This window comes from Mus musculus, chromosome 9 (assembly GCF_000001635.26).
Source record: "Mus musculus strain C57BL/6J chromosome 9, GRCm38.p6 C57BL/6J".
NCBI lineage: Eukaryota > Metazoa > Chordata > Mammalia > Rodentia > Muridae > Mus > Mus musculus.
The window spans coordinates 60586369-60610877 of NC_000075.6; the positions used below are offsets into that span (position 1 = coordinate 60586369).

At 43.7% G+C, this 24509-nt stretch overlaps 1 protein-coding gene across 18 annotated transcripts in view; it reads right to left on the minus strand.

The window, feature by feature from the left end:
- Positions 1–855: 855 nt before the first annotated feature.
- Positions 856–24509, minus strand: part of Lrrc49 (leucine rich repeat containing 49) — a 100944-nt gene continuing 77290 nt past the window's right edge. For 14 of the 18 annotated variants that reach the window (XM_030243994.1, XM_030243990.1, XM_006510753.3 and 11 more), the window contains 6 exons: positions 23890–24053; positions 16211–16448; positions 14935–15120; positions 11718–11827; positions 7238–7391; positions 867–1523 (listed from right to left, as the gene is read on the minus strand). In XM_030243994.1, coding sequence (XP_030099854.1) covers positions 1320–1523; positions 7238–7391; positions 11718–11827; positions 14935–15120; positions 16211–16448; positions 23890–24053 — 1056 coding nt within the window. In that variant the 3' untranslated portion in view covers positions 867–1319. Of the gene's footprint in view, positions 1524–7237; positions 7392–11717; positions 11828–14934; positions 15121–16210; positions 16449–23889; positions 24054–24509 lie in introns of all 18 variants that reach the window. The other 4 variants (NM_001146046.1, NM_145616.4, NM_001146047.1 and 1 more) reach the window with 2 other exon arrangements.

Here is a 24509-nt window from a genome sequence, read left to right on the forward strand (position 1 = left end):
GGTTACTGCCCAGCCCGGCTGGAGTCTCACGTCTCCATCCAGGTCAGGAGTAGATACCATTCTCTTGACCAGAGGGAAATGACTTTCCCTTAATGGGTCTGCAACACAATGAAGAAAATCAGGTTCAGGTGGGTCCCAAGAGAGCCAGGCAGAAACCCAGATGCTGAAGCGCTAACCCAGCATAGAGATGCAAACATCTATGTTCAGAAACACCATAGTAACCTATGAAGCTGGAACCTGGGTCTGAGGGGCTGACAGGGAGGTGGGTCTTCCTTAGTGATGCAATGGCAGCGCTCAGCTTCCTCCTGGGCCTCTCTGCCTGGCTTTATGGTCTTACATCTCCTCTTCTTGTCCGCCCACATCCGGTGTTCTTACTGACAACAGTAGCTTGTAGGCAGAGTCTGAGCCCATTAGACAGAGTTCCCTTATTTACCTGTAAGATTGTCTTCCCGAGGTTGTATCATCCACTCTGATCAGAACGGATCAGCCAAAACCTCTCATTGTCTTATTTCCCTGTTTGATTTTCAAATTGAACTTAAAAAAACTAGAGTTTTCTATCCTTAATATTTCTGAAGGATGAGTGCACATGTGTGCCTATTAATCAAGACCCACAACAGTCAATGACAGGGGGAAACCCCTTTCAAAGAAGCACATTATATACATGCCTGCATCTGACGTGCCCTCCAGAGTCCTTAAGACCAAGCACTCCTTCCTGTGAAGCGCTCATTGCCTTCACATTTTCAGCCCGCACTGACTCCCTGTGGTACACTGAGGTACTTGCATAGCCTCTATCAGGCACATAGGAGAACAACAGGGATCCCACCAACAGGAGAAGAACACAACCATACAACAAACTGGACTTTTTTTTTTAACTAATGTATTTATTCTTCACTCATTAAAAAAAGACATATGCTTGGCTTTGAAATCATGACATAAAATAAAAAGGCAAAAAAAGAGGAAAGTCTCAGCTGGAGGTTGGTGGAGGCATCTCATGCTAGCCCATCAGCACACAGCGAGCTTGGGACTGGGGCAGACTCACCAGTCAGAGCGGGAGCCGAAGAAGCATTTCTGACCCAGCAGCCAGGCCTCCTCCAGTCGCTGCTTGGTTTCCCAAGGTTGTGTGGTCAGCATGCACGGGAAAGAGTCCCCCTCTCTCCTGCCTCCCTCCTTTCTCCACAGTGCGGGGGGGGGGGGGGGGCAGGCTTTGATGCCACTCTTTCTAGACTGTGCGGTAGTGGTGGTGTCTCATCATGTCTAACCTGCATCTTACCAAACTTCGAAAAAGCTCCAATTGCCCAAGTCTGAAGTAGCAGCCATCCCTATTTCTGGTCAGTGATCTGCTGCAGGCAGAGTTTCATGTAGGAATCCTTGCTGCGGATCTCTATGACAGCGTCTCTCACAAGCTCGATGAACATCTGTGGCCACAGCTTCTGCAGAGCCTCGTTTTTCATGTTGATGGCTGTGGCTTCCTTCACCAGGTCTTCTACATACAACCTGCAGAACTTCTTCTTGTCCTTTATTTCCTATTAAGAAAAGAAATGTTTACATTATCCCAAAACTAATCCAACAGCCAAAACAACAATTAACAGAACTGGAGAGGCTTAAAAGAATAATTCTGCAGGTCCTGGTCCTGGTCCTTCAGGGCGGGAATTCTTTCCCAGAAGCTCTTGAGAGAGGGCTCTGCCTCAGCGGGCAGCAAGTAGGGCCTCACTGCTTTCCAGCCTTCTGCTTCCACTGAGCCCAGGGCTTTGCAGAGGTGAACATGTTGGGGTGTTTGTTGATGATGAACATTCTAATTAGTCTGGGGTTAGCTACCATCTGCACAATCCTTTATACTCATACCTCGAGTTTACTCCTTGTAGAGAGAACTACAAAACATCACACTATAGTGGAGACTATTTGGGCAAAGTTTGAGAAAAGTGGCAAAGAGGAAGAAGAAATATCACAAGCCTTGGACCCACAGCAGGCCGTCACGATAGAAAGAACAGCATTCTTACTTAGCTTCGGGATCTGGCAGTCTGAAGGTAAGAAAGCTGTCTTCTAAACACAGCATGGTGAGTTCAGAGCCAGAAGACATTTGGGTATTCAGCTCCAGTTTCATCAAGGGTTCTAATAAAGCTATTCTTTTGGGGTTGGGGGTTTAGCTCAGTGGTAGAGGTTTTTAGTTTAGTATGCTTTAAGACCCTGGGTCTGATTCCCAACTCTCAACTCTCTCTCTCTCTCTCTCTCTCTCCTACTCATGTTATTAGAGGGAAACTTTGGTGTAATACATGTGATAATGAGAGCTGTATCCTAGGTAACTTGTGTTGATCAGGGTAGGAAGGCTAGGTGCTGATATGAAACTTGAGAAAAAGATCTATTTAAACCTCAAACTCAGCTGGGCAGTGGTGATGCACGCCTTTAATCCCAGCACTTGGGAGGCAGAGGCAGGCAGATTTCTGAGTTCGAGACCAATCTGGTCTTCAGAGTGAGTTCTAGGACAGCCAGGGCTACACAGAGAAACCCTGTCTTGAAAAACCAAAAAACCAAACCAAACCAAACCAAAAAAATAAACCCTCAAAGTCAAAACACAACATTTCTAAGATGAATCTAATTAATGGCACTGATATCATTGTTGAATGACATGGTTAGTCAGCAATCAACCAATGTCTAGCGAGGACAATCCCTGTTGTAGGCCTGAAGATGGTAACCTTCAGGAAGCACAGGAAACAGCAGGAGAAGCTGGGCAGGGCGCCCAGGAGGCCGCAGTGCTCCGGGTGGCTGTCAGAAGCTCACTCCATGGCCCTGGACAATTCCCGAGCTTCCAGTTTTCTCCTGGTCTAAGAGAAGACCTGGATTCTTTAACGTCCCTAAAATCTCTTTTAGATGAGGCACGAGAATGGATGGATGGGAGAGCCTCGGACACCACGACGTGCAATGAAAGGGACTGTTTAGCCTGATTTGTGAGCAGCTCACCTCCATTACTTTCCCCAGCCCCTCGTGCACAGGAGAGAGGCTGAGTCCTCTGGCTGCACTGCTCTAAGTGATTTTCAAGATGTGGGCGCTGGGTGTAGGAGCAGGAATGCTGGGCTGTGAGTCAGGAGACAGTGATTAAGGGACTTGGGCAAGGTCTCCCAGGTAATAAGTGGTGATCAGGGCTCAGGGCCAAGTCTCCTGACAACTAGCTTGGTGCTTGTCCCAAAGCGTCATGTGGCTTCAGATTTCTTCCTTTGCCTTTGAGCTGTCTCAGAATAGAAGCCCACATCTCCTCAAGTTACTTCTTCATTGTGTTTTTATCGATTAAGCCACTTTAATCCAGACTGTTTGTTTGATTTTGCTGAGGCTATTTTTATTAAAAATTACCTTGACTGTCAAACTTATAAAACAGTCTTCCTGTATAGTCGGTCACTTAGAGTGTTCAGAAGTTACATCTACCTTACCAAGGCTGTAAGGTCTCCTTAAAAACAACAACAACAAAAGAACTTCAGAGTTTTAATTTTATGCTTGATCTGGAGTTAATTTTTGTTGTACCATAGGGGTGGGTTTAGTATGTTTCTCTCCACAGTATCTATGAGGTAGACTGCCCCCACTAGTTTGTAACGGCTGCTGTCTGCCTAAGTCTCCCAAGCATGCACAGTGCGGCTCTGGTTCTGTTGTCCAGAGTCTGTCTATTCCTGCCTTGCCTTACCTGCAATATTACTCTGCTTCCAGAGGTTCTTTTCAACCTGACAGAGCCAGAGATATCTGGGAACAAGAAACTCAACTGAGAAGACAGGTCCATTAGCCTGGTCTGGAGGCAAGTCTATAGGTCATTTCCCTGACTAATGGTTGCAGTGGGAGGGCCCAGTTCATTCTGGGCTGTGCCACCCCTGGGCTGGGTGTCCTGAGTGGCATAAGAAAGTAGGCTGAGCAAGCCATTGGGAGCAAGTCAATAGGGAGCACACCTCCATGGCTTCTGTTCATTTCCTGACTCCACTTTCCTGCCTTGAGTTCCTGCCCTAGTGTCCCTGGATGAAGAACTACATCTGTAAGATGACATAAACCCTCTCCTCTTCAAGTTGCTTTTGGCCCAGTGTTTTAGCACAACAGACACCTAACGAGGAAGGACACATGCCCTTATCACAGTTACTTGGTATCTGGCAAAGCACCTTTACTCTTGTGTACTTACGGTTCTAGTGCTATCCAATAACGTTTAGGATTAAATAACAGCACAAACTTCAACTAGAACTGCATTATGAAGATTTAACATTTAATAGCAGAGAATGTGGGCTGGAGAGATGGCTCAGAGGTTAAGAGCACTGGCTGCCCTTCTAGAGATCCTGAGTTCAATTCCCAGCAAGCACATGATGGCTCAGAACCATCACATAATGAAATCTGATGACTCCTTCTGGTATGCAGATGTACATGCAGATATACATTAAATAAATAAAGCTTTAAAAAATAGCAGAGAATGCTTTTCCTATGAATATAAACTTTTTTCCAGTTCTTCTTCAGTGACCTGCAACAAACATTCAATTTTCCCTTTTAAGGGCATTCATTTGAGTGTTTGTATGCATGTTGAACCAAAAGGTCAATACCATGTGTTTTCCTCTGTTGTGTTCCACCTTATTGCGTGAGGCAAGGTCTCTTACTGAATTTGGAGCTCACTGATTCAGTGAGACTAGCTGGCCAATAAGCTCCGGGAAACTCCCTGCACCTGTCTCCTCAGTGCTGGGGTCACAGTGCACACCGCCACACACCACCACACACCACCACACATCGCCACACATCGCCACACCAGGCTTTGCACACTGGTTTGGGAATCCAAGCTCAAGCCCCCTGCTTGTGAAGTGAGCACTTTGCTGCCTGAGGTGTCTCCCAGTTCCAGCCTAGAAATATTTTATTATCGGTTCTCACAGTATATCAGTTTATTTTTTATCATTACAGTAAATGATATCCTATTTTAAATTTATTTTTACACTGGCTGTAAGAAATGTAACTCATTTAATGTTCTTTTGTATTCTGCCTGATATTTTATTTCACTTTTATTTTTAAGTGTGTGTGTGTATGTATGTGAATGCAGTGCCCACAGACACCAGAGGAGGGCACCAGATCTTATGAAGCTGGACCTAAAAGTGTTTAGCTCGGAATGAACTCTAGTCCCCTGCAAGGGCAGCCCGGGCTCCTCACTCCTGGGTGACCTCTCTGGCTCTAGCCTGCTGTTTTAAAGGACTTTGGTGTCCCTATGTCTAAGTATCTGGTCTGGCTCTTCTTTTTCTAACAATTTGGTAGATTTTAGAGTCAATGCTGTGTTATCTACCTTAAAACAAGAGTTTACTTTTTAAACATTCCTTACAAAATCAAAGTTAACACTCAGAAGGATCTAGTTCTCGAGGACAGACTCGATAACTTCCCCCATGAAATTGTCCCTGCTTGCAGGCAGCAATTTTATATTTTCTAAAATTCTTCCATGAGAATTTGTATATTAGACTTCCTAAGTATATGTGTGTATGTGTGTGTGTATATATACATATATACATACATATATATATACACACACATATAAACATATACATACATACACACATGCACATATACACACATATATATTTATTATTATTATTATTATTATTATTATTATTATTATTATTATTATTAATTGACTCACAGGACCAACTCTCCTCAGGACAAGGGCCCATAATCCTTCCAGCTCTCACTTTCCTCTTCTGGCACAACTAGGAATCCCTTATTAGTGGCACTGCGTTCTCAGCCTCACAGGGGTCTTGATCTCCTCATCTTATCTGACAACTTCCTCTAAGCTCTGAATCATTTTACATTTGACTCTGTTCAACTACAGAAACACTGACTGCGCATGTGCCTGAGTGATGCCTAGAATGAACCCTCAGCCCTGTGCACTCGGCAAGTGCTCCACTGAGCACCCCAGACCTCCCACACTAACTTAAAGCAGAAGCTAAGCACCCTTTAGGATGCTGCAGAAATGTTGAGAGATGGGTCGCAAACAGTTTCCAAGCTGTAACCCACAGGCTTCTATGGCCTCCAAAGATGCTTCAGATTGAGAGCAGGGTGAAGGGAAAGGGAAAACCCAGAAAATCCAACTACGTTCTGATTAGAGAAAGTGCAGAGCGCTCCCCACTGCGTTTCCTAGGGCACCACCACAGCTGCTGTTAGGCACAACAGCTTTATAGCCACTTCTCAATACAGAGCTTGGAGATGCCAGATAAAACACATGAACGCCACCTGCCTGTGGTTTTACTTCTAATTTATATATACATCTGTGAATCAATCTCTCTCTCTCCCTCTCTCTCTCCTTCAGTCCCTCCACCCCTCCCTCTCTCCCTCCCTCTGTTTACAATTGTATCTAACTTGTCTGAAGAGCTACAGTGATTTACGTAGCTCTCATACACAGGCACTGGACATGTTGTCAGATGCCACAATAACTGTGCCTGCTCTTTCTTGCCCTTTTGTCTTCTGTCACTGCACGGATCTGCTGCAGCGTGGCACTCTCTTGCTCTTCGGGTGCACAGCACTTCTTCAGCTATCTGGTGAGTGCCAGAAGGGCAGGCACTGCGCACTTTCTGCCCCGTGGCTCTGGGCACAGCAATGCTGTATCCCCTCAGTGAGCCTCACAGAAGAAGCCCATGCTTGCCCCTGCCTATGAAGCTCTGCTGGGAACGAAGCGGCCATACAGTGACATTAGGAAGTTCATGGTAAAGAATGAAATGCATAGGCTAACACACCACAGGCCGAGCCAAGAGCTCTGGAGTGGAGACTCTGCTGAGCTCTCTGCTGCTCGGGTACCAGCTGGACAAACACCCATGGACACATCTTTCCCTTTTTCTTAATTTAGACAGATCAGGCCTGTGCGGCCTATTTTGGGCCAGATTTTTGGCACAGCTTTCCTTTGAAGATGCTTTTGTGCTGAGATGGAAACACTGAAGCCAGAGCCTTCCTCTTAAGCTTGATGGCCTCCTGTTCTCTGCTGGTGTTCTCGGAGTTGTGTGTAAGGAGGACCAAATACAAGACCTCCAGCCCCGTGTGTGTGTGTGTGTGTGTGTGTGTGTTCTCGAGGTTGTGTGTAAGGAGGACCAAATACAAGACCTCCAGCCCCGTGTGTGTGTGTGTGTGTGTGTGTGTGTTTGTGTTCTCGAGGTTGTGTGTAAGGAGGACCAAATACAAGACCTCCAGCCCCGTGTGTGTGTGTGTGTGTGTGTGTGTGTGTGTGTACTACAGGAAGCAACAGACCCACAGATTCACGTACTTCCAGCTTCTCGTGGTAGAATTCTCGGGTGGTGTAATTCAGGGTAGCGCGGTTCGTGTTTTCCCCCAAGAACCTCTTGCTGTCACTGGTCTCCTCACAGATGATGCCAGGCTTTTTACCTTTGCTTTCCAGTAGATATCGGAATTGCTTTTTCCTGCAGAACATAGTAAAGGGACTCAGAGTTATTTATCAGAATAAAAAGGTCACGTGCAACTTTTGCTGACTTCAGAGGCAGTGAAGCCTTTGTTGAAGTCCAGATTTCTGAGTTTGAATAGTTGCTGTTTGAGCTCAGCTTAGTACCCCAGTGTTTCCACTACTTAAGGTATCTGATGCACAGTCTCACTACTGTAGCCCAGGCTGGCCTCAAATTCTCAGTCCTCTGGTCTCTGCCTCCTGGCAACTAGAACTGAAGGCTTGTTAGCCCCGCCTACATTCTCTTGTGACTGTCAATCATCAACACTAACACATCTCAAACATTTCTTTTTTTTTTTAATTAGGTATTTTCCTCATTTATTTCTAACAAAGCTAAATGAACTCTACCTTAATGTGAAATAATTCAAAAACTGAATCAAAGCATAAGCAATCAAAGAGGTGTTGGCCACCTCTACACAGTCTGTATAGCTTTATACAAAGCGCATTAGTTTGCTGGAGTAACCATATACACAGATCTCTCTTAGTTCTTTTATTTACCTGTGTTATGTTCCTAGCTAGAACATCAAATCAAGTGTGGAGTTAACTTTAGTAAGAGCGAACTGAGAGCAGTGAGAGTCCCCATGGGTGCTGGCAGGGCTAAAAGGAGGCTACAGGCACCTTGCAATCCAAAGGGCAACACCAGGGGGTCCTGGAGTGTAACAGCTGCCTGCTCAGAATCCCATTGCCTAGCACTGTGGTGCACAGACATACATGCAGGCAGAAACAGTCATACACATATAATAAAAACATACCTTTTAAAAAACAATAATAATATTGAAGAAAACACATACACATAGACACAGATACACACACACACAGACACACACACACACACAGACACACACACACACACACACACACCATTGGGACTCAAGGTATGAAGAGTCTTCTTATACTTATGAGATGGCCAGGCGCCAGAGACAATAATACTTTTTTTTTTTTTTTAGGAGGGGCTGGACACCATGAAGACCGGCACTCTGGTCTAGCCTCTAATATTGATCTAGTTGGCCTGATGTTGTACCTCCGTTCATTATGGTATACTCTGACTACTTCCGGCATGCTGAAGTTGAGCAGGCCTACCCTGGGGAGTCAGTATGGCTTTCTCATCAACCTCTTCCTATTTTTGTTTGTTTGTTTTTTAATTTCTGGCTGCTTTTCTGAGTCCTTCCACTTGCTTTTGCTTTAACTCTGGGATTTTTCTAGGTTCTCTTGGGGACACCTCTTTCATGACTTTCTTCCTCATCTTTTATTAGATACAGAAAAGACACACACGGCGTTTCCACTCAGTGCTTTTGGTCAGACCCCAGTGGGTCTGGCATACAGAGCTCTTGCTGTTAAGTGTGAGTTCCTTTTTCAGTTCAGCAGTGCTGAAACACGTTTAAAGCAGAACACACAGCATGAAAACGCTGCAGCCTGCAGTGCTTCTAACTAGAACTCAGGAAGAAAGTACTTTCAATGTACTTCTTAAAAATGAGAAAAATTTAAAAACAAAAACCAAAAAACAATACACACAGAACAAAAACTAAAGAGAAACCAGGCAGCACACACGTATACAATTTAAAAGATCTGTATACTTCCGCCCAGTATTGGCCCTTTTTCTTATTTGACATTTTTAGGTAACCACCCCCAAAACAAACCAAAACCCAAAACAAATATTTAAAACGCCAGGATATTTTTGAGCTGTATACCCTACTCTCACAAGCTGGGGCCTGCCACACAACTGTTCTGGTACTTCCTCTCTGGAACATCATAACACGCCCTAGTGACATTTCTTTGCTGTGACAGAAACTGACTGGAAGCACTTCGGGGAGGAGAGGGTTTAACTGGCTTACCCATTTAGGTCACAAGCTGTGGAAATTTGCATACAAATTCAAGATAGGAACCTAGAACCAGGAACATGGAAGAACACTGCTAGCTGGTTTATTCTCTAGCTCAGCTAGCTTTCTTACATAGTCCAGGCCCACCGACCTAAGCCTGGCGCCACTTACGAGTGGGCGGGGCCCTCCCACATCAACCATCAATCAAGATAATCTCTCACAGACATGGCCACAGGCTCATCTGATACAGGCCACTCTTCAACTGAGGGTTGATCTTCCTAAGTGACTCTGTTGTGTCAAATCAACAATAAACAAAAGGACAGACCCACTGTTTCATATAGGAACTGCTATTCAATTTTACAGCTACAAGTAGCTGGTCTTGTTCCACTAGTCTCACTACTTGTTATAAACACAGGCCATGAGAGAAATCCTCGACACATATTTATGTTCATGTGAAATAATTTCTAGGAAGAAATTCTGCTCAGTGAAACAGCTAAGTCGAAAGGCATGGCTAGAGCTGGAGAGATGGCTCAGTGGGTAAGAGCACTGACTGCTCTTCCATAGGTCCTAAGTTCAAATCCCAGCAACCACATGGTGGCTCACAACCACCACTAATGAGATCTGATGTCCTCTTCTGGTGCGTCTGAAGTCAGCTACAGTGTACTTATGTATAATAAATAAATCTTTAAACAAACAAACAAACAAAAAGGGCATGGCTACAGCAAGTGTGTTAGCATCGCCAGGCTGCTGTGAAAAGAACCACAGCATCAGCCATCATGGATAGCAGCATGTAGGACCCACCTTGCTATGTGGCTTGTTGTCACAGTTGTGGCTCTCCCCACAAAGTTAGGTCATTATTTGTATGGCTATAGCTTTGAATGGAGACAGATGGGCTCGTTTTTTACTTTTTAAAAGTTAAAGTTTCCTATATTTTATGTTCTGGCAACTTCACTTTTTTGTTATTTTTCTAGTTGCACCAAGTTTTTGGCTATCTCAGCTCATTAGCGACAGTGCCTCTGTGTCAGTGTCAGCTCTGTGACTCCATGGCCAGCAGTGCCATGTTAACTGTGTGCTCCTCCACCTCCACCTCCACCCCTTCCCCCGTTGTTACCACGGAGCTGCACACTCAGGCACCTGCCTCCCTGCAGCTCCTTATTTTCCGCCAGTAGACTGTTGATTGAAGACAATAATCTGATGACTATGGTCATTAAATACAGAGATTTTCTTTGAGTTTAAGGTGTATTTGCCTCTACAAACATCCCAGACATGCTTGGATACATTTTCCCAATCTGACTTTGGGCATCATATTCTGGGAAAAGGGTTTGAAATATATCTATTTGATAAATTATTAAAAATCCTTCATATTCTTTATTTTAATTTATTTGATCTGATTTATGAGGGCCTTTTCTTTTCAAGTTATTAAATCTTCTGAATATTATACCAATTCAGAAGAGCATAATTTCCGTTGATTTGTCTAAGCTATCACTTCTTAATTCAATATCTCTTCAATATCTTTTGTGCTCCACCAAGTATATTTGTGTATGTGTATTATGTGTTGGACTGTGTGTACATGTGTGTTTGTATGTGTGTGGTATATGTATGTATGGTGTGAATGTGGAGTATGTGTGTGTGAGAGTGTGTGTGTGTGTGTGTGTGAGTGTGTATGGTATGTGTGTGATTATGGGTATAGTGTGTGTGTGTGTGTGTGTGTGTGTGTGTGTGTGTACATGCTGCATCTATGTGTGTGTAGGCCAGAGATTGGCATCTGGATATCTTCCTCAGTTGCTTCTTCACTTTGTTTTATTGAGACAGGCTCTCACTCAACCTGGAGGTTGTCATTTCAGACAGACTGGTTGGCCAGTGAGCTCCTGGAATTTGCCTGTTTCCGTCCCTCAGCTCTGGGGTTAGATGTGCACTGCCACAGCCAGCTTCTGCATGGGTGCTGCGGATCCAAACTCAGGTGCTTATGTTCATTTAGCAAGCACTACCCTCAGGATGTTTATACCCAGAACAGTTCTGTGTGTTGTAGATGGGATGTACATTGATCAATCAAAGGCATTGAGTAAGATTTGAATTCAGAACCTATCCACTGTATGTATGTATGTATGTATGTATGTATGGTTTTTAAAAATAAATCTCTTTTCTCATATTCTAAACCTAAAAACCCTCTACTCATTCCCAAATAAATAAACAGAAAGCCTTTTCCAGTGTTCTCAAATGCAACTAGTGTCTCCCTCTACCCTTGCTGCTGCCCCTGACAGGCTGGACTTTAGTGGTTTATGCGCATCTCTAGCTGTGAGACTATAACCACAGGAGAACACCGACTTTGTCTTAGTCACACTTATTCCTTCTAAGTCTGAACATGGCCAGCCACAAGATTAGCCTGGGGTACGTTTTCTGCTGGTTACAGAAGTGGCACAGTTAAGAGCTAATTCTAGTGCAAAGGCAATCTATAAAAAATTCAGAGTTACCTGGCATCACCCAGAATTGAAATCATGCGGTACTGGGGCAGCTCGGAGGATGCTACATGTGCTAAGATTCCAAAGAGCCTTTCAGCCATTATCATGTCATTTTGAGTCACCTGAGAAGAAAGAGCAGAGAAGGATCAAGATGGCATTGCTTCTTAGCTAGATATAGCAAATACAATTTCAAAGAGACGTCTCGATTGGGCATTTTCTTTTAGTGCAGAAAAGTACATTTCCCAAGGCTGTGGAAGTCTCCACAGCAACTTCATTTTCCTTTGAGTCTAATTACAGAGGAGATGCTCAAATGTGACTCCTGGAAGCTGACTAGGGCCGGTGAGATAGCTTTGATTGGGAATTCAGGTGTCCTGAGGACTGTGCTTGAGGCACCTTAAGTTCTTAAAGGATGGCTTTTCTTTGTGTTTGTATGTGTGTGCATGTGTACATGCACATGTGTGTTTGCAGGTGTGTATGTCTGTGATATGCAAGCATGTGTGTAAGAGTGTTTGCAAGTGTGTGTGCGTGTGCATATGGTTTCGTGCGTGTGTGTGTGTTATGGTATACATGCACGCATGTGTGCTTGTAGGTGTGTGTGTGTGTGTATGTGGTTATGTGTATATGTGTGTGCAGTATGCCTGCCTGCATGCATGTATTTATGTTGGCAAGTGTGTGTGTATTGTATGTGTATGGTATCTATGCATGTACATAAGTGTGTTGCAGGTACAAGTGTGTGTATGAGCATGCATGAATGTGTATGTGTGTATGTGTATGGTACACATGCATGTGTGTAAGTGGTTTACAGATATGTGTGGTTGTATGGTTGTGTATGGGTGTATGGGTGTATGGGTGTGTGTGTGTACGCCTGTGGAGGCCCAAGGCTGATGTCTGTATACTTCATCAATAATCCTTCCACATTACATTCTGAAGCAGGGTCTGGGTCAACCCCAGAGCTCACCAGTACATACATTCTCACTGGCCATCTTACTCCAGGGATCCCATCTCTTCCTTCTAAGAGATCACAGGTGGATATTTATGTGGATTCTGGGAAGCCAAACTCCAATCTTCTTTCTTGCTTAGCCAGCATTTAAACAGCGCGAGCCATCTTCCCATTCCCTTAAAGATTATTTTTAAAAAGAAATACGAGAGTATCTCCTCTCTTGGCTATGGAGCAGGTTCTCATTCAGCCTGGATCTTATAGGTGCAGGAAGACAGGCTGGCCATGAGCCCCTGGGACCTACCTTTCACTGACCCACCCAACTGTAGGGCTCCTGCAACTGTGCTGCAGGCCTAGCTTTTACCTGGCTTTGGGGAATCTACCTAGGTTCTCATACTTGCACAGCAGGCACGTTTCAGACTGAGCCCTCTCTGCACTGCCCATTGCTCTTGTCACCAAGAGACAGGGTCTCATAGCCAACTCCTGTCTCAGCCTCTCCAGCGTTGAAAAAGCAGGTGTGTGTATTTGTGATAACACATTACAGAAGCAGCCTCTGAGGAAAAAATACCCATAGTTCACATATAATTCAGTCACATCAAGTGTATACATCAATCAGTGTAGACCACTTCCTTATCTTGGACCTTCATGGTGAAGGCTGCGGCTCCTTCAAGCCTTCCTTTAGCTGACTGCTAAGTTGTCTGGTCCAACACAGTCACCTAGTGGCCAATGCAGGCCACTGCTCCATCTTCTTGATGCTCATCATTCAATTCTCCCTCTAGCAATACTGCTCTACTACAGAAAGAGCAATATAACTGTAGTATATATGGTATAAAATGACAAGACTATGTGAGAAGGCATATCTTTCAGGCATTTTAATAAAATGTCAAATATCCCTGGTGCTGACATTTTCTAAAAGTTAAACTAGAATGCTGCATTGCTTCTGATTAATTCCCTGTACAATTACAATACTCTGTCTTTCCCAGCAGTTCTGTAGTAATGCAATCCCACATCTGGGCAATCTACTATTTATAGCCAACCAGCCAAACAGTCAAGCCATTAATGAGGAAGACTCCTTCACTTGCAGCCCCCGAACCTTTGTGTTTCCAGTCCAGATCAACTGTGAAAACCCTCCCACTAATTACCATGCCCTACCGGAGCTACAATCTCTGTCTGATGTAGAACTGAGGGGCACACGAGACTGAATGCAGACTCCTGAGAACTAGCTGGGGAGCTGTGGGGGCAACTTTTGGTCATCTCAAGGTTCCAGACTTTCCTGGCAATTTGATAGAAGGCTGATCTACTTTGGTTGAGGCATAGCATGGTTGCTTTTGACACGGACCCACAGATCTCCGTGCTACTAAGAACATGCTGGATTTTTGTAGGTCGAGGCTGGAGATGGCTGTGGTGTCCTAGTTGTGAGCAATACTACACCAGCACAGCTGACTACCAGTCATCTTATCATAGGGAAGTCTCCTGACCCTCAAGAGGCACCATAGTGAGAGATTAAAGATTATTCAGCTTCAACAATGATAGAAGCACAGTTCCCCTTTTTCCCTAAGTCATTATTTAAAGAGAACACAGTCTTTGAGTAGCTGGAGGCTTAGGCTTATGACAAACTCAGAAAAAAAAACCCATCTAAAACTCGCTTTTCATGAATAATTTTTCAGTTATTCAGCTGGGTCCTGAGTGATTCTACATCATGCCACTGCACCATGATCAATGGTTAATGGAGTAGTCCAGATGTGTGCTTGGACTTTCTCTCTCCACTTTCTATCACCCCATCTTTATGAGTGGACACTTAGTTTAGCTTCCCCATCCTCTCTTGGGTGCCACAGTCCCAAGAGCTCTGTGAAACATGAAAGGCTGCCTCGCCTGCAGAAGTTAGAGATTTTTCTTTTTTCTCTTTACAGTGTCATTTTTCTTCCAAGGTTTCTCTTCTCTGGATGCTTACAAACAACAGGAAAAGTAGCTACGATTCACCAGGAAAAGAACTGTTCACTGCTTTAGATCCTATACATGTGGACATGTGTGTGTAAGTGTGTGCAAGTGTGCGTGTCTGGAGGAGGATTGGGTGTGTGTTCATGTTCATGTTGGGGGGTATGAGCATGCGTGCGAGTGCACATGTGTTGCCCATGTGTGTTCTTCCTTTTTAATATTGTGAATGCTGAGATTTTATTTTGTAAGAAATGGTGTTTCTGAACAGTTCCATCACATCTGTATTCCCACCAAGTGTGCTGTCAGAGGCTCCATCAGGTGGGAGCTCATTCTGCAGTCTGCTTTGCTTTTTCTTACCTCTGTTCCATTTATTTTCTGCATGCTGAAGTGGCTGAGCCTGAACAGCACGTAGTACTTCCAGAGTGTAAAGTTGACCACTGGGTTTCCCTGAGGATCGATTGTCAACTGGTCAACCCGACGCAGCTGTGCCAGGGCATTGAACTGCTGCAGCATCACAAGGTTGGTCTCCCTGAATTTAAGGTGCTGCAATAGTAAACCACATACAAGGTCTTGCTCTAAGCTGAACCACCTTCAATACTAACCTTAACACATCACAGGCCATTTCCTGTGGGACCCTGGAAGCCTTAGGCTTAGGAAATAGGTCTTCAGTCACATTAAATCACTGGACTGCTCTAGGCCCATTGAACTTCAATGTACCCAATCCATCAGTCACTGGCGGCATCTACCCAAGACTCAAGTCTTAGGTGAGTCCTTCTGCGAAGGACATCCTCGTCTATCAGCAACTGGGATTCCTTAATGTTACCTAATAACTCAGACTCGTTCAATCATCACAGATTCTACACATTTTACATTAGTACTAATGTATAAAGGAAGATTCCAGAAACTTCTAAGCACAGGACTCACCCTGATGCTGAGAACCAGTATTGTCAACACTGCATCCTTCTGAAAGCCGTGCTGGTTACTTAACTTGGCCAAGGAGAATCAAAACACTAAAACAGAACTCCTAAAGCAAGCCGTCTACTTGCAAATTTGAATATTCTTTCTAAACACCTGCCTCTACTACAACTTATCTTCTTTAGGATGACAAAGAAGAAACATCATCTACTCTAAAAGGGGAAGTAAAGAAACACACGGTAGGGAAAGCTCTAGAGGAAACTTGCTGTAAAAGCACTGTTTCCCAATGTCTATCGCTAACTAGTGCAATACCCACAGTCAGGGAGGCTGCCGGCGAGTCAGCAGACTGAAGTAAACAGTCAGTGCTGTCAGAGGTCTGCGTCAGATCACACAATGAATATACGCACGCCATCCACACCGGTTTCAATGCCTGAAAACATGCTCGAGGGCTGTGTGTGGCTTTCTTTGTAAAATTGAGGTAGATAATATGCATAAAATTCCATTGGTCTTTTCTACTGAAAGAAGGACTGTCTTTAGAGATATAATTTCTAATATTCATACAAACCCACAAGGCCATTTATGGAACTAATTTAAATTCCAGTGCCAGAAAATCAACACAAAAGAAACTACAGAAAATGAAGTTGAAGCAGGCTTTGGCCTGAACACACAAGTTGTAATGAAGAACAATTCAAATATGCTTCCAAAGGAAAGTGTTTACCAGAGAATTTGGAAACTTCATCTTCAGTTTGGGAAGTACTTGGACAATTTCATCAAACTCGATGAACGTGAATGAGACCGTGGTGACCATGCCGGCTGTTTGAACACTCCAGTTTCGATCCAGGCATTCCAGCGCCCCTGAGCCGTACAGTGAGAGGGTTTCTCCGTCTATCTCCACCAAGTGTGTTTCTGTGACAGACAAGCCTTGTAACGCACTGCTGAGCCCTGCATCTAGAGACCTGCAAAAGTCTTTTTTTAAGTAACGTCTCAGGCACACAAAGGAAGTAACAGGCTAGAACAGCATGTTGGAAAGTGCTTTACAGTTTATACTCGTTACCCTCTGTTTCCAGTTAAACCTAGAGCATCCTACATTAATTACACTTAAAAAAAATCACATTTCAAAGTAACAGGCTTGTTGTGGTGTGTTCCTCTTCCGATGTTGAGCCTCTTCCTGCCCTCCTCCCCTCATCCCTCCTGCTGCTTGCTGCTCCCCTCCTCCCACAGACTCCCTGCTGCCTTCATGTCACATGTATCCTTACACTAATTCACTGGATTATCTGAAAGATTAACATTAACATCCAATCATGGTTACAGCTGAAATAGAAAAACTATCATAGAAACCTATCTCCAAGTCCAAATTAGTCATCATATTAATAAGATAATAATTTTATATATCTTAAATATGCTATTAAGATATTTTTATAACAACATAGTTTCCTGATTTATAAAGCTATATAGATAAAAATACATTTTAATATGTTTCCATAAGAATGATGAAATATTATTTATAAAATACAATATAGAATGTTTATAAAATATGTAGCTTTAACCTAGTTTCTATCTTGGTTACAGAGTGAAGTGAGAAATGCTGACTCTCTTTCTGAATAGTCTGATGCCTCAAAAACTCTAAGCATATTGTTCAGTTGTAATCAATAAGAATCAAGCATGTCTTCCCCCTAAATTGAAACAAGAGTGATAAAAACTAATTATGCTACACACAGTACCAGACTGGATACTCTACTGATAGGCCACTTCTGTTCTTTCAAAAGCAGGCCATGCTGCCTGTAAGAGCCAACCTGAACGGCCGAGAATTAGTAAAACTCCTTGATCCAACTCAAAACTCTGCTCTACAAATAGAGGTATACACAGAGCTCAAAACCTGGCCAACGCTCGACTTGCCCTGTGTGTCGCCACTGGGGGTTTGTTCTCTGCCCTCGACTGCTCTGTGTACAGTTAGCTGGGACTGGTACACCTGTCCAGTGCTTCCCGTCTCAGACTAATTACAATTATATGCTGGCAATTTTGTTTCATCCTTTACATAGTGAGTTCATGAAGCTAACAGCCAAATGTCTTCACATCTGGAGACCCGTGGGTTCACTAATGGGCTTTTCACAACCTAGTAACTGATTACAAGGGCCCTCAACAGTTTTAAATGATGATGTTGGACAGTAAGTCTGACAAACTATTATCCCACTGGTTTATTAGATTTATTTCATAGGCATCAGTGAGTTGTGACACATCTGGCTATCCATTAACAAGTTGGCTAATGGCATTTGCGTATTCAGAGTGAATGTGCAATTAAGAAAATACACACAATTATTTTATATGTCATCCTTATAATCAGTATCAAAGGATTAAGATGGGTAATAATCAAAACACCCATGAGTAGAGGTGTGGACCAGCCTTAGGTCTTAAAAGGTAAAAGCTGATAACAGCATAGACTAAGAAAGAACTATCTCCATCTACTGTGCTTTGAACAAGACAGTGAAGTGGGGGAGGGGGCAGCATGGTTCCTGCTGTGCTGGACAGCCTGCATCAGCATTTGCTGTACTGGAAGGAGGGAAAGTGTTGGTACACACTCACAGTAACAGCACTGACAGCGGCACACTGCAACAGTGCTCACTGAACACGGGTCTTTGCTAGTGTCAATCCTGCTGCCTGTACCAGGGCAGAGTCAACATCTAGCAATGCTCAACTCAACACATATATCTTGAACTAATAAACTGAGAAGACTTTCAAGGGTATCTATTAAGCCCTTAAAGGATGCTCCAACCATAGGTATAATACGGGCAAACAGGCCACAGGACAAACAGAGTGATGTGGACACACAATAAGAGCTAACAAGGCTGGCCAGGTGACAGAAGCAGGCGGTGAAGGAAGGTGAAGGGAAAAGTGGCGTTCGCTATGGGTGTGCTTCATGGCCACAGCACCAGACAAAGGTTAGTTTTAATGTTATTAGAGTGGAGAATTAGCTGGCTAAGCAAGCCCACTGGGAAGGGGTCTTGCCCCACATCACATATCTAAGAGAGGTTTGTTTTCTTCACCTATGTGATTAAATGACTAGAAACATAAACTCAATAGTAAAAAGTTGGGTATTACAAGGTGATTATTTTGTGCACACTTTTGGAAAGCACACCACTGGGTAGGAGTGAAAATGTAAGTGAGCCTACAGGCAGATGCTGAGACACCATTGGGAAGCAGGGTCAAAGGGAGCCTCCGAGGCCCTAGACCTCACAGAGATGAGACACATGGCTGCTAGGTGGCATACAGCTTACTCTTGCCAAGAAGAAACAGAACAGCTGTTACCCAGGCCACGCCAGGCCAAGCCAGCTCAGGATCAGGCTGCTGAGGTTGGCCTCAAATTCAGGCCACTGCCTACTAATTTGCTTCTCTAACAAAGCATGCTTGATTTCCACAAAAATGACAAGCTTGTCAAACAATGTCTATGTTGGAGAGAATCATTCCACTTTTCCTTATGTGAATTATTAATAGGTTCATGTTTTTTTTAGTTAGAGATATGCACATATTCATTTATTTTATTTACAATTCAAAGGCTTCTGGTTTTTAAAGACCTAAGCCTGAAAGCTGTTATGTTCGAAGTTCTATGCTAAGTCTTCTGGTACAGGTGACCAAATCATTTGTATTGATAAAGACAGACACAAGAGCTTGCGCATGTGCACGCACATACACATACTTGATATACATATGTATATCAAGACATATGTATAATATATATACATATATATGTATATCAAGACATTTATATATATGATATATCAAGACTATTGCTTTTAAAGCCAAATTGCAGAGCTATAGTTCTCCAAATATAGCTGCTGTGATCCCATCAGGCAAGCAACCTGATAAGTGCAGGGAATGTAATTTCCAAACAAAAATGACCTCACTATGTCATTGACGTAATCAGTAGGATTTTGCAGAAAGCGTATTATATGTCAGAGGTCTTATACTAGACATTGGAGATATTAAATAAAAAAAATACACCTGCTCTCAAAGATTTTGCAATCTGGATAGAGGAAGGAAAAGAAGATAAACATATACATTCAGTATAATGTGCTTGTTGTCACAGAATGGGTATTCCAAGCTTACGCCATGGAAACAGAAGAATGACAAATTCCTTTAGAGGGAGAAGCTGGGCCTCAGAAAGCAGCAGCCTTTGAACTGACCCTTGAGTAGTGGGCCCAGTTTTTTTTTTTTTTTTTACCAGGAGCAGACAAGGGACAAGAGGAAGAAGGGAAGGACAGAAGCCTGAGCATGTGTCACTGTGGGGAAAGTTCATTTCAGTATGTCCAGACTGTGAGACATAGTAACACAGACAGACAGAATAGCCACGTGGGGGCAAAGCTGAAAAGTCAGGTGTCATCCCATAGGGAGGGTGAACAGAAACAGCTGTAAAGTTGGGATTTAGCTCAGAAGTAGAACACTGTCATATTGTCATGTCTGGGGCCTTGGGTTCAATCCCCAGCAAAATACACATACACACACACACAGAGAGAGAGAGAGAGAAAGAGAAAGAGAGAGAGAGAGAGAGAAAGAGAGAGAGAAAGAGAGAGAGAAAGAGAGAGCGAGAGCGAGCACATGCACCCCTCTGTTTTCAAGGACCCGCATGAGAACGACTAGCACATGTACTTTGTGAAGAAGTTGGGAGGAAGAGGCTGGAGGTGGGGATATTAATAAGAAGACCAGTACAATATCAAGCAGCTCACAGGAGGCCATGAAAGAAAGACATGATAGCATACATTAGAGGTGGCATCGTTAAAAAATAACCCTTGACTAAGCCTCCAGACCTGCCACTCTCCCAAGAAGCTTCAGGATTTCTGAGTTTGAATTTCCTTGTCTGTAAATGGTGATCCCATTAAACTGTTTTCAGAGGTTTGTGAAGATTAGAAATAATGAAGGCATAAAACTGTGCCTGTATTTATCTCAGTGCATTTAGAGATCATTATCAATGAATGACAACATATTACCAGGTATTTAAGAGAAGGTAAAAGGAGGACTTATTGGTTAATTGACCATAAAATGTCAGGGAAGGAAGAATTAGGTATGAGTTCAGCTTCTACTAGGTGACTGGGTACTGGGCCCAGCCAGACTCCTATCCCCACTCAGCCTGAGCTACGCCCTGAGAAAGGCAGGGCTGCTTCTGTGGAATCAAACTTGATTCCACCTCACTACTATGTTTCCAACTCAAAGGTCAGGGATGGCAGGCAATAGACAGCCAGTGGAGATTATCCTCAAGCTCGTTGGTGGTTAATTCCAAGTCCAACTATCCTCAAACAGCTCTCTTGATGACAACCAGGAAACCTCCTGAGTCTCTCCAATTACTGGAGGAACCTACGAAAAGATGGAGAGTTAACTCGATGCAGTAAAGTATCAAATTCTTACGAGCCAGGCAGCTGCAGACCACACCCCAGTGAACACCATGACCAGAAAGGCGCTATTCCAGAGGCCTGCATTCATTTTTGTGTCTCTAGCCTTCTTATACCAGGCAAGAACAGGGACACTTCAAGTTTTTCCGAAGATTCTTTTCCCACAGAGTAAGTGGTGCTGATCCCTACAATAACTCAGTTTATGAATTTTCTATTACAACATTCATGAATGTGGAAATTCGTTTTATGCCTTAGATTTTATTATAGCAGCGTTGGCTAAAATGCTAGTGTTCATAGACAGGAAATGACCAAAAGTAAACCAGCTTCACACACGCATCCAATGGAAGCAGAGGAAGCATTACACTTAGTGCTTTGCCATTTCTGCTCGGCAAAAGACCTGTGCAGTGTGGTTTACTATTGAGCTGTCACAAGTTCAGAGAGTGGTAAAATCATTAATGGGACATAGCAACTTGCTAAAGAAATCCTTTCCTTTATATACCCATAATGTTTTCATGCACACTTGTTCCTAGGCATTTAGTTATATGCCCACAGGTCAAAGGCCATAGACACTGGAACACAAGAATGACCTTCCTTCCTTTTAGCACTATGAAATCCTAAGGACTTTCAATGATGGTTTAAGAGAGAAACCACTTGTAATATTTAAACACACATTGAAACACTGAAGAAAAGACCGTGGCTCTCTATATTAGCTTTCCACCTTTAGGAAAAATGGCTTACATCACTCACCACAGGAAAGTGTTAGTTTATTTTAAAGATTTGTAAAGAATGTGGGGATACAATCTCTAACATTTAAATGATTTACCCTGTATTCTCAGGCAAAATACCAGATTGGAATGAGCACACATGTCCAAATCTCTTCCCTCCAAGGTGCCATTTGGGAACATAAAGCGACTGAAAGGGTATAACACCACACAAGCTCAAGACGGAAGGATGGTTGGCAGCAGGGAGCCCAGCAGCTTTAGGAAGCTGGAAAGTGAAGACTGTCCAGTGCTGAAGGAGGAGCAGATGGCAGCCTTGACTGCAGTGGGAATAAGGTAAAGATGGCAGCCCCCCTGCTGAGAGAGCCCTCCGAGGGATGAACAGGATGGAGACAGGAGTGAGATGATGCAGGGGAGTGACTCAAGTGCTGAGGACCAGACTTGGGACTGAGCTCTGTGGAAGAGCTCTCAGTGAGAGTAGTGATGCCTTGGGTCAATCCACAGTACTGAGTTTGGAAGAAAGAAATTCTCACCTCCTCCCATGGTTAAAAACAAACAAAACATCCAGATAGATCCCAATGGGAAAAGGAAAGAGTATTTTAAATTTAATAATAAAGTGGTTGTTCCCATAGAAGGGAATAAAAAAACTAGCCCTTATCCCAAACATGCAAACCATGTTTGTAACAAACTGATGTAACAAAGACTGATGAAGACCAAACTTTAAACCTTTATAATGAGAGTTAATTTTTTCCTAATATCTTTCTTATGCAACATCTAAATGGGCAAGCCATAAAGGAAAAGATATACATTTTGGTGACCTTGTCTATAAATGGCATTTAAAGTCACCAACTTGCACAAGTTTCCTGGGTTGGATGGTGGAGGAGAAGGAGAAGAAAACCCCAGTGCTAGAGCTGAGGGCGTCCTTCCACCTGAGAGGCTGCAGGGACAGAAGGAAGTGTGAGAAAAGAAGAGATCCAAGTACAGAACAAAGTATCAGGGAAAGGGCAGTCTACTAAGGACTCGATAGAACAGTAAAGTGCCAAGGACATGGCACGCCTGGATTAGTCACGGAGACAGCAGACTTCAGGAAGTGGAAAAACACCTGAGTGACATGGAGAGCAGAAGGCTGTCACAGTACATAGCTTAACTCTGAAGTCAAAAGACCTATGTACCCCAGACCCGTGAGCTTCGCTGAACAGTTTTCAAGGTTTCGATGCTATCTGCTGTCAAGCTTTATGCCTGCAGGACAGACGTAAACGTCACTGATCTTTCAGTGCAGCAGCATAGGTCCCAGACTCTAACTAGAGCCCTACAGAGGGAGGAACGGGGGAAGAGGAGCTGGATTGTGGACCCAGTCTTCTCAACACGCACCCTGGGAAGACCAGTCACAGCCTTGTTCTCCGAGTGCTGACGTCTAAAGAGGACCATGACCATGGGAGAACAATGAATGCTCTGCTGAACTTCAGCGGGACGGGCTGGCATCCTCACTCCCCTGTTCATATTCTGCCAGCCCTGGCTTGCTGCTGCTCCTAAAGCTGACACACAGGGACGCAGTCCCCAACACTGTGGCAGTGTGTTCCCGTGTCTGAATCTGACCCTCCAAGGCCTGCCCTTGTTAAGCTTGCCTTGAAGCATCCTTGGGGCTAAGGCAGCTATTAGCTAGCATTTTCAGGGCTCGGCTGGAGCTGCCTTCTATATGCCTGGCAGGTACTTTTCCAGAGACCTACGCCCCAGTCTCTTGTCACTTTCTTTTTCTTTAATTCTGAGATGAAGACTCATTAAGTTGTGGGAATAGCCATGACATTACTCTGTAGCTCAGGATGGTTTTGAACTTGCCATCCTCTGGCACCAGCTTCCCAAATAGTTGGGACTTTGGCACCAGGTCTGGCTGTCAGGTGCATGTAGAAGCTGCTACTCCGGGCACAGGATAGCAGATGCGTCAAGCAGCAAGCTCACCCAAAAGCCTAAGATGGAAAAGGCTGAGGAGGGAGGTGCACAAAGGATGGGGGCTCTCACTTGGGCCAGGGCATCTAGAACCCATGTGTGTCAACAGAGGCTCACAGGCTATATTTAGACCTCTAAACTTACCCCTTACAAAACAATAACAAACCACGGGAGGGCTTTTTCATTAGGGAAATGTTACAGCCAGATAGATATTTTCAAAATTTCTCTTCTTAATTTCAACTTTGACTTTCTTTAAAAAATTATTCCTCAAAATCAATTATGTGTGAAACGGTCTCCCATCTCCATGTTAAAGTCAATTCTGGAAATGCTAGTAGTGAGAGTGTACCATCGCGTACCCTGCTTCCTCTGGAAAGGCAGAGATGTTGCCTCCGTCGAGCTGACAGGATTCCTGAGGCGGAGACTCCGAGTCCTTTCTGTCCTGAGTGCTGGCAATGTTGGCTACTCGCTGCTGCAAGTCCCACTTTCGAGCGACATTGTTAATGGTTAACCTTTTCTTCTCCTACAGGAAGTTAATGGAACGATGGTTATAGGGTGCATACTTAGCAGAGAAAAGCTTCTGTTACTTTCTGAGAGGGAATTCCTGTCAGGCAAACAACCAACACAGCTTCTGAAGCAAGCCCATGCGCTGTGCTCACCTCGTGATCACATTTCTTAATAACAATGCCAGCCCGCATGGAAAGTTACCTATACGATGAACACTTCTTGTTCTGAATAGTGAGCTATATATTTATTTCACTAACTAAAACTCTGACTTGGGAAAGTCATATGCCTTTAAACAAAGCAAGAAAAAAATACTTTCATTTTTTACTCAATAATTGGGGGAGGAAGGGTAGGGACTGATCAGTTTTTCATAGTTCACGGTATAACTTGGTTTTGAAAATATTTATACAAATATTTGAAATTTTTAAAAGTATTTTTATTTACATGAATGTATGTGTGGGTGCCCAGGGAGGCC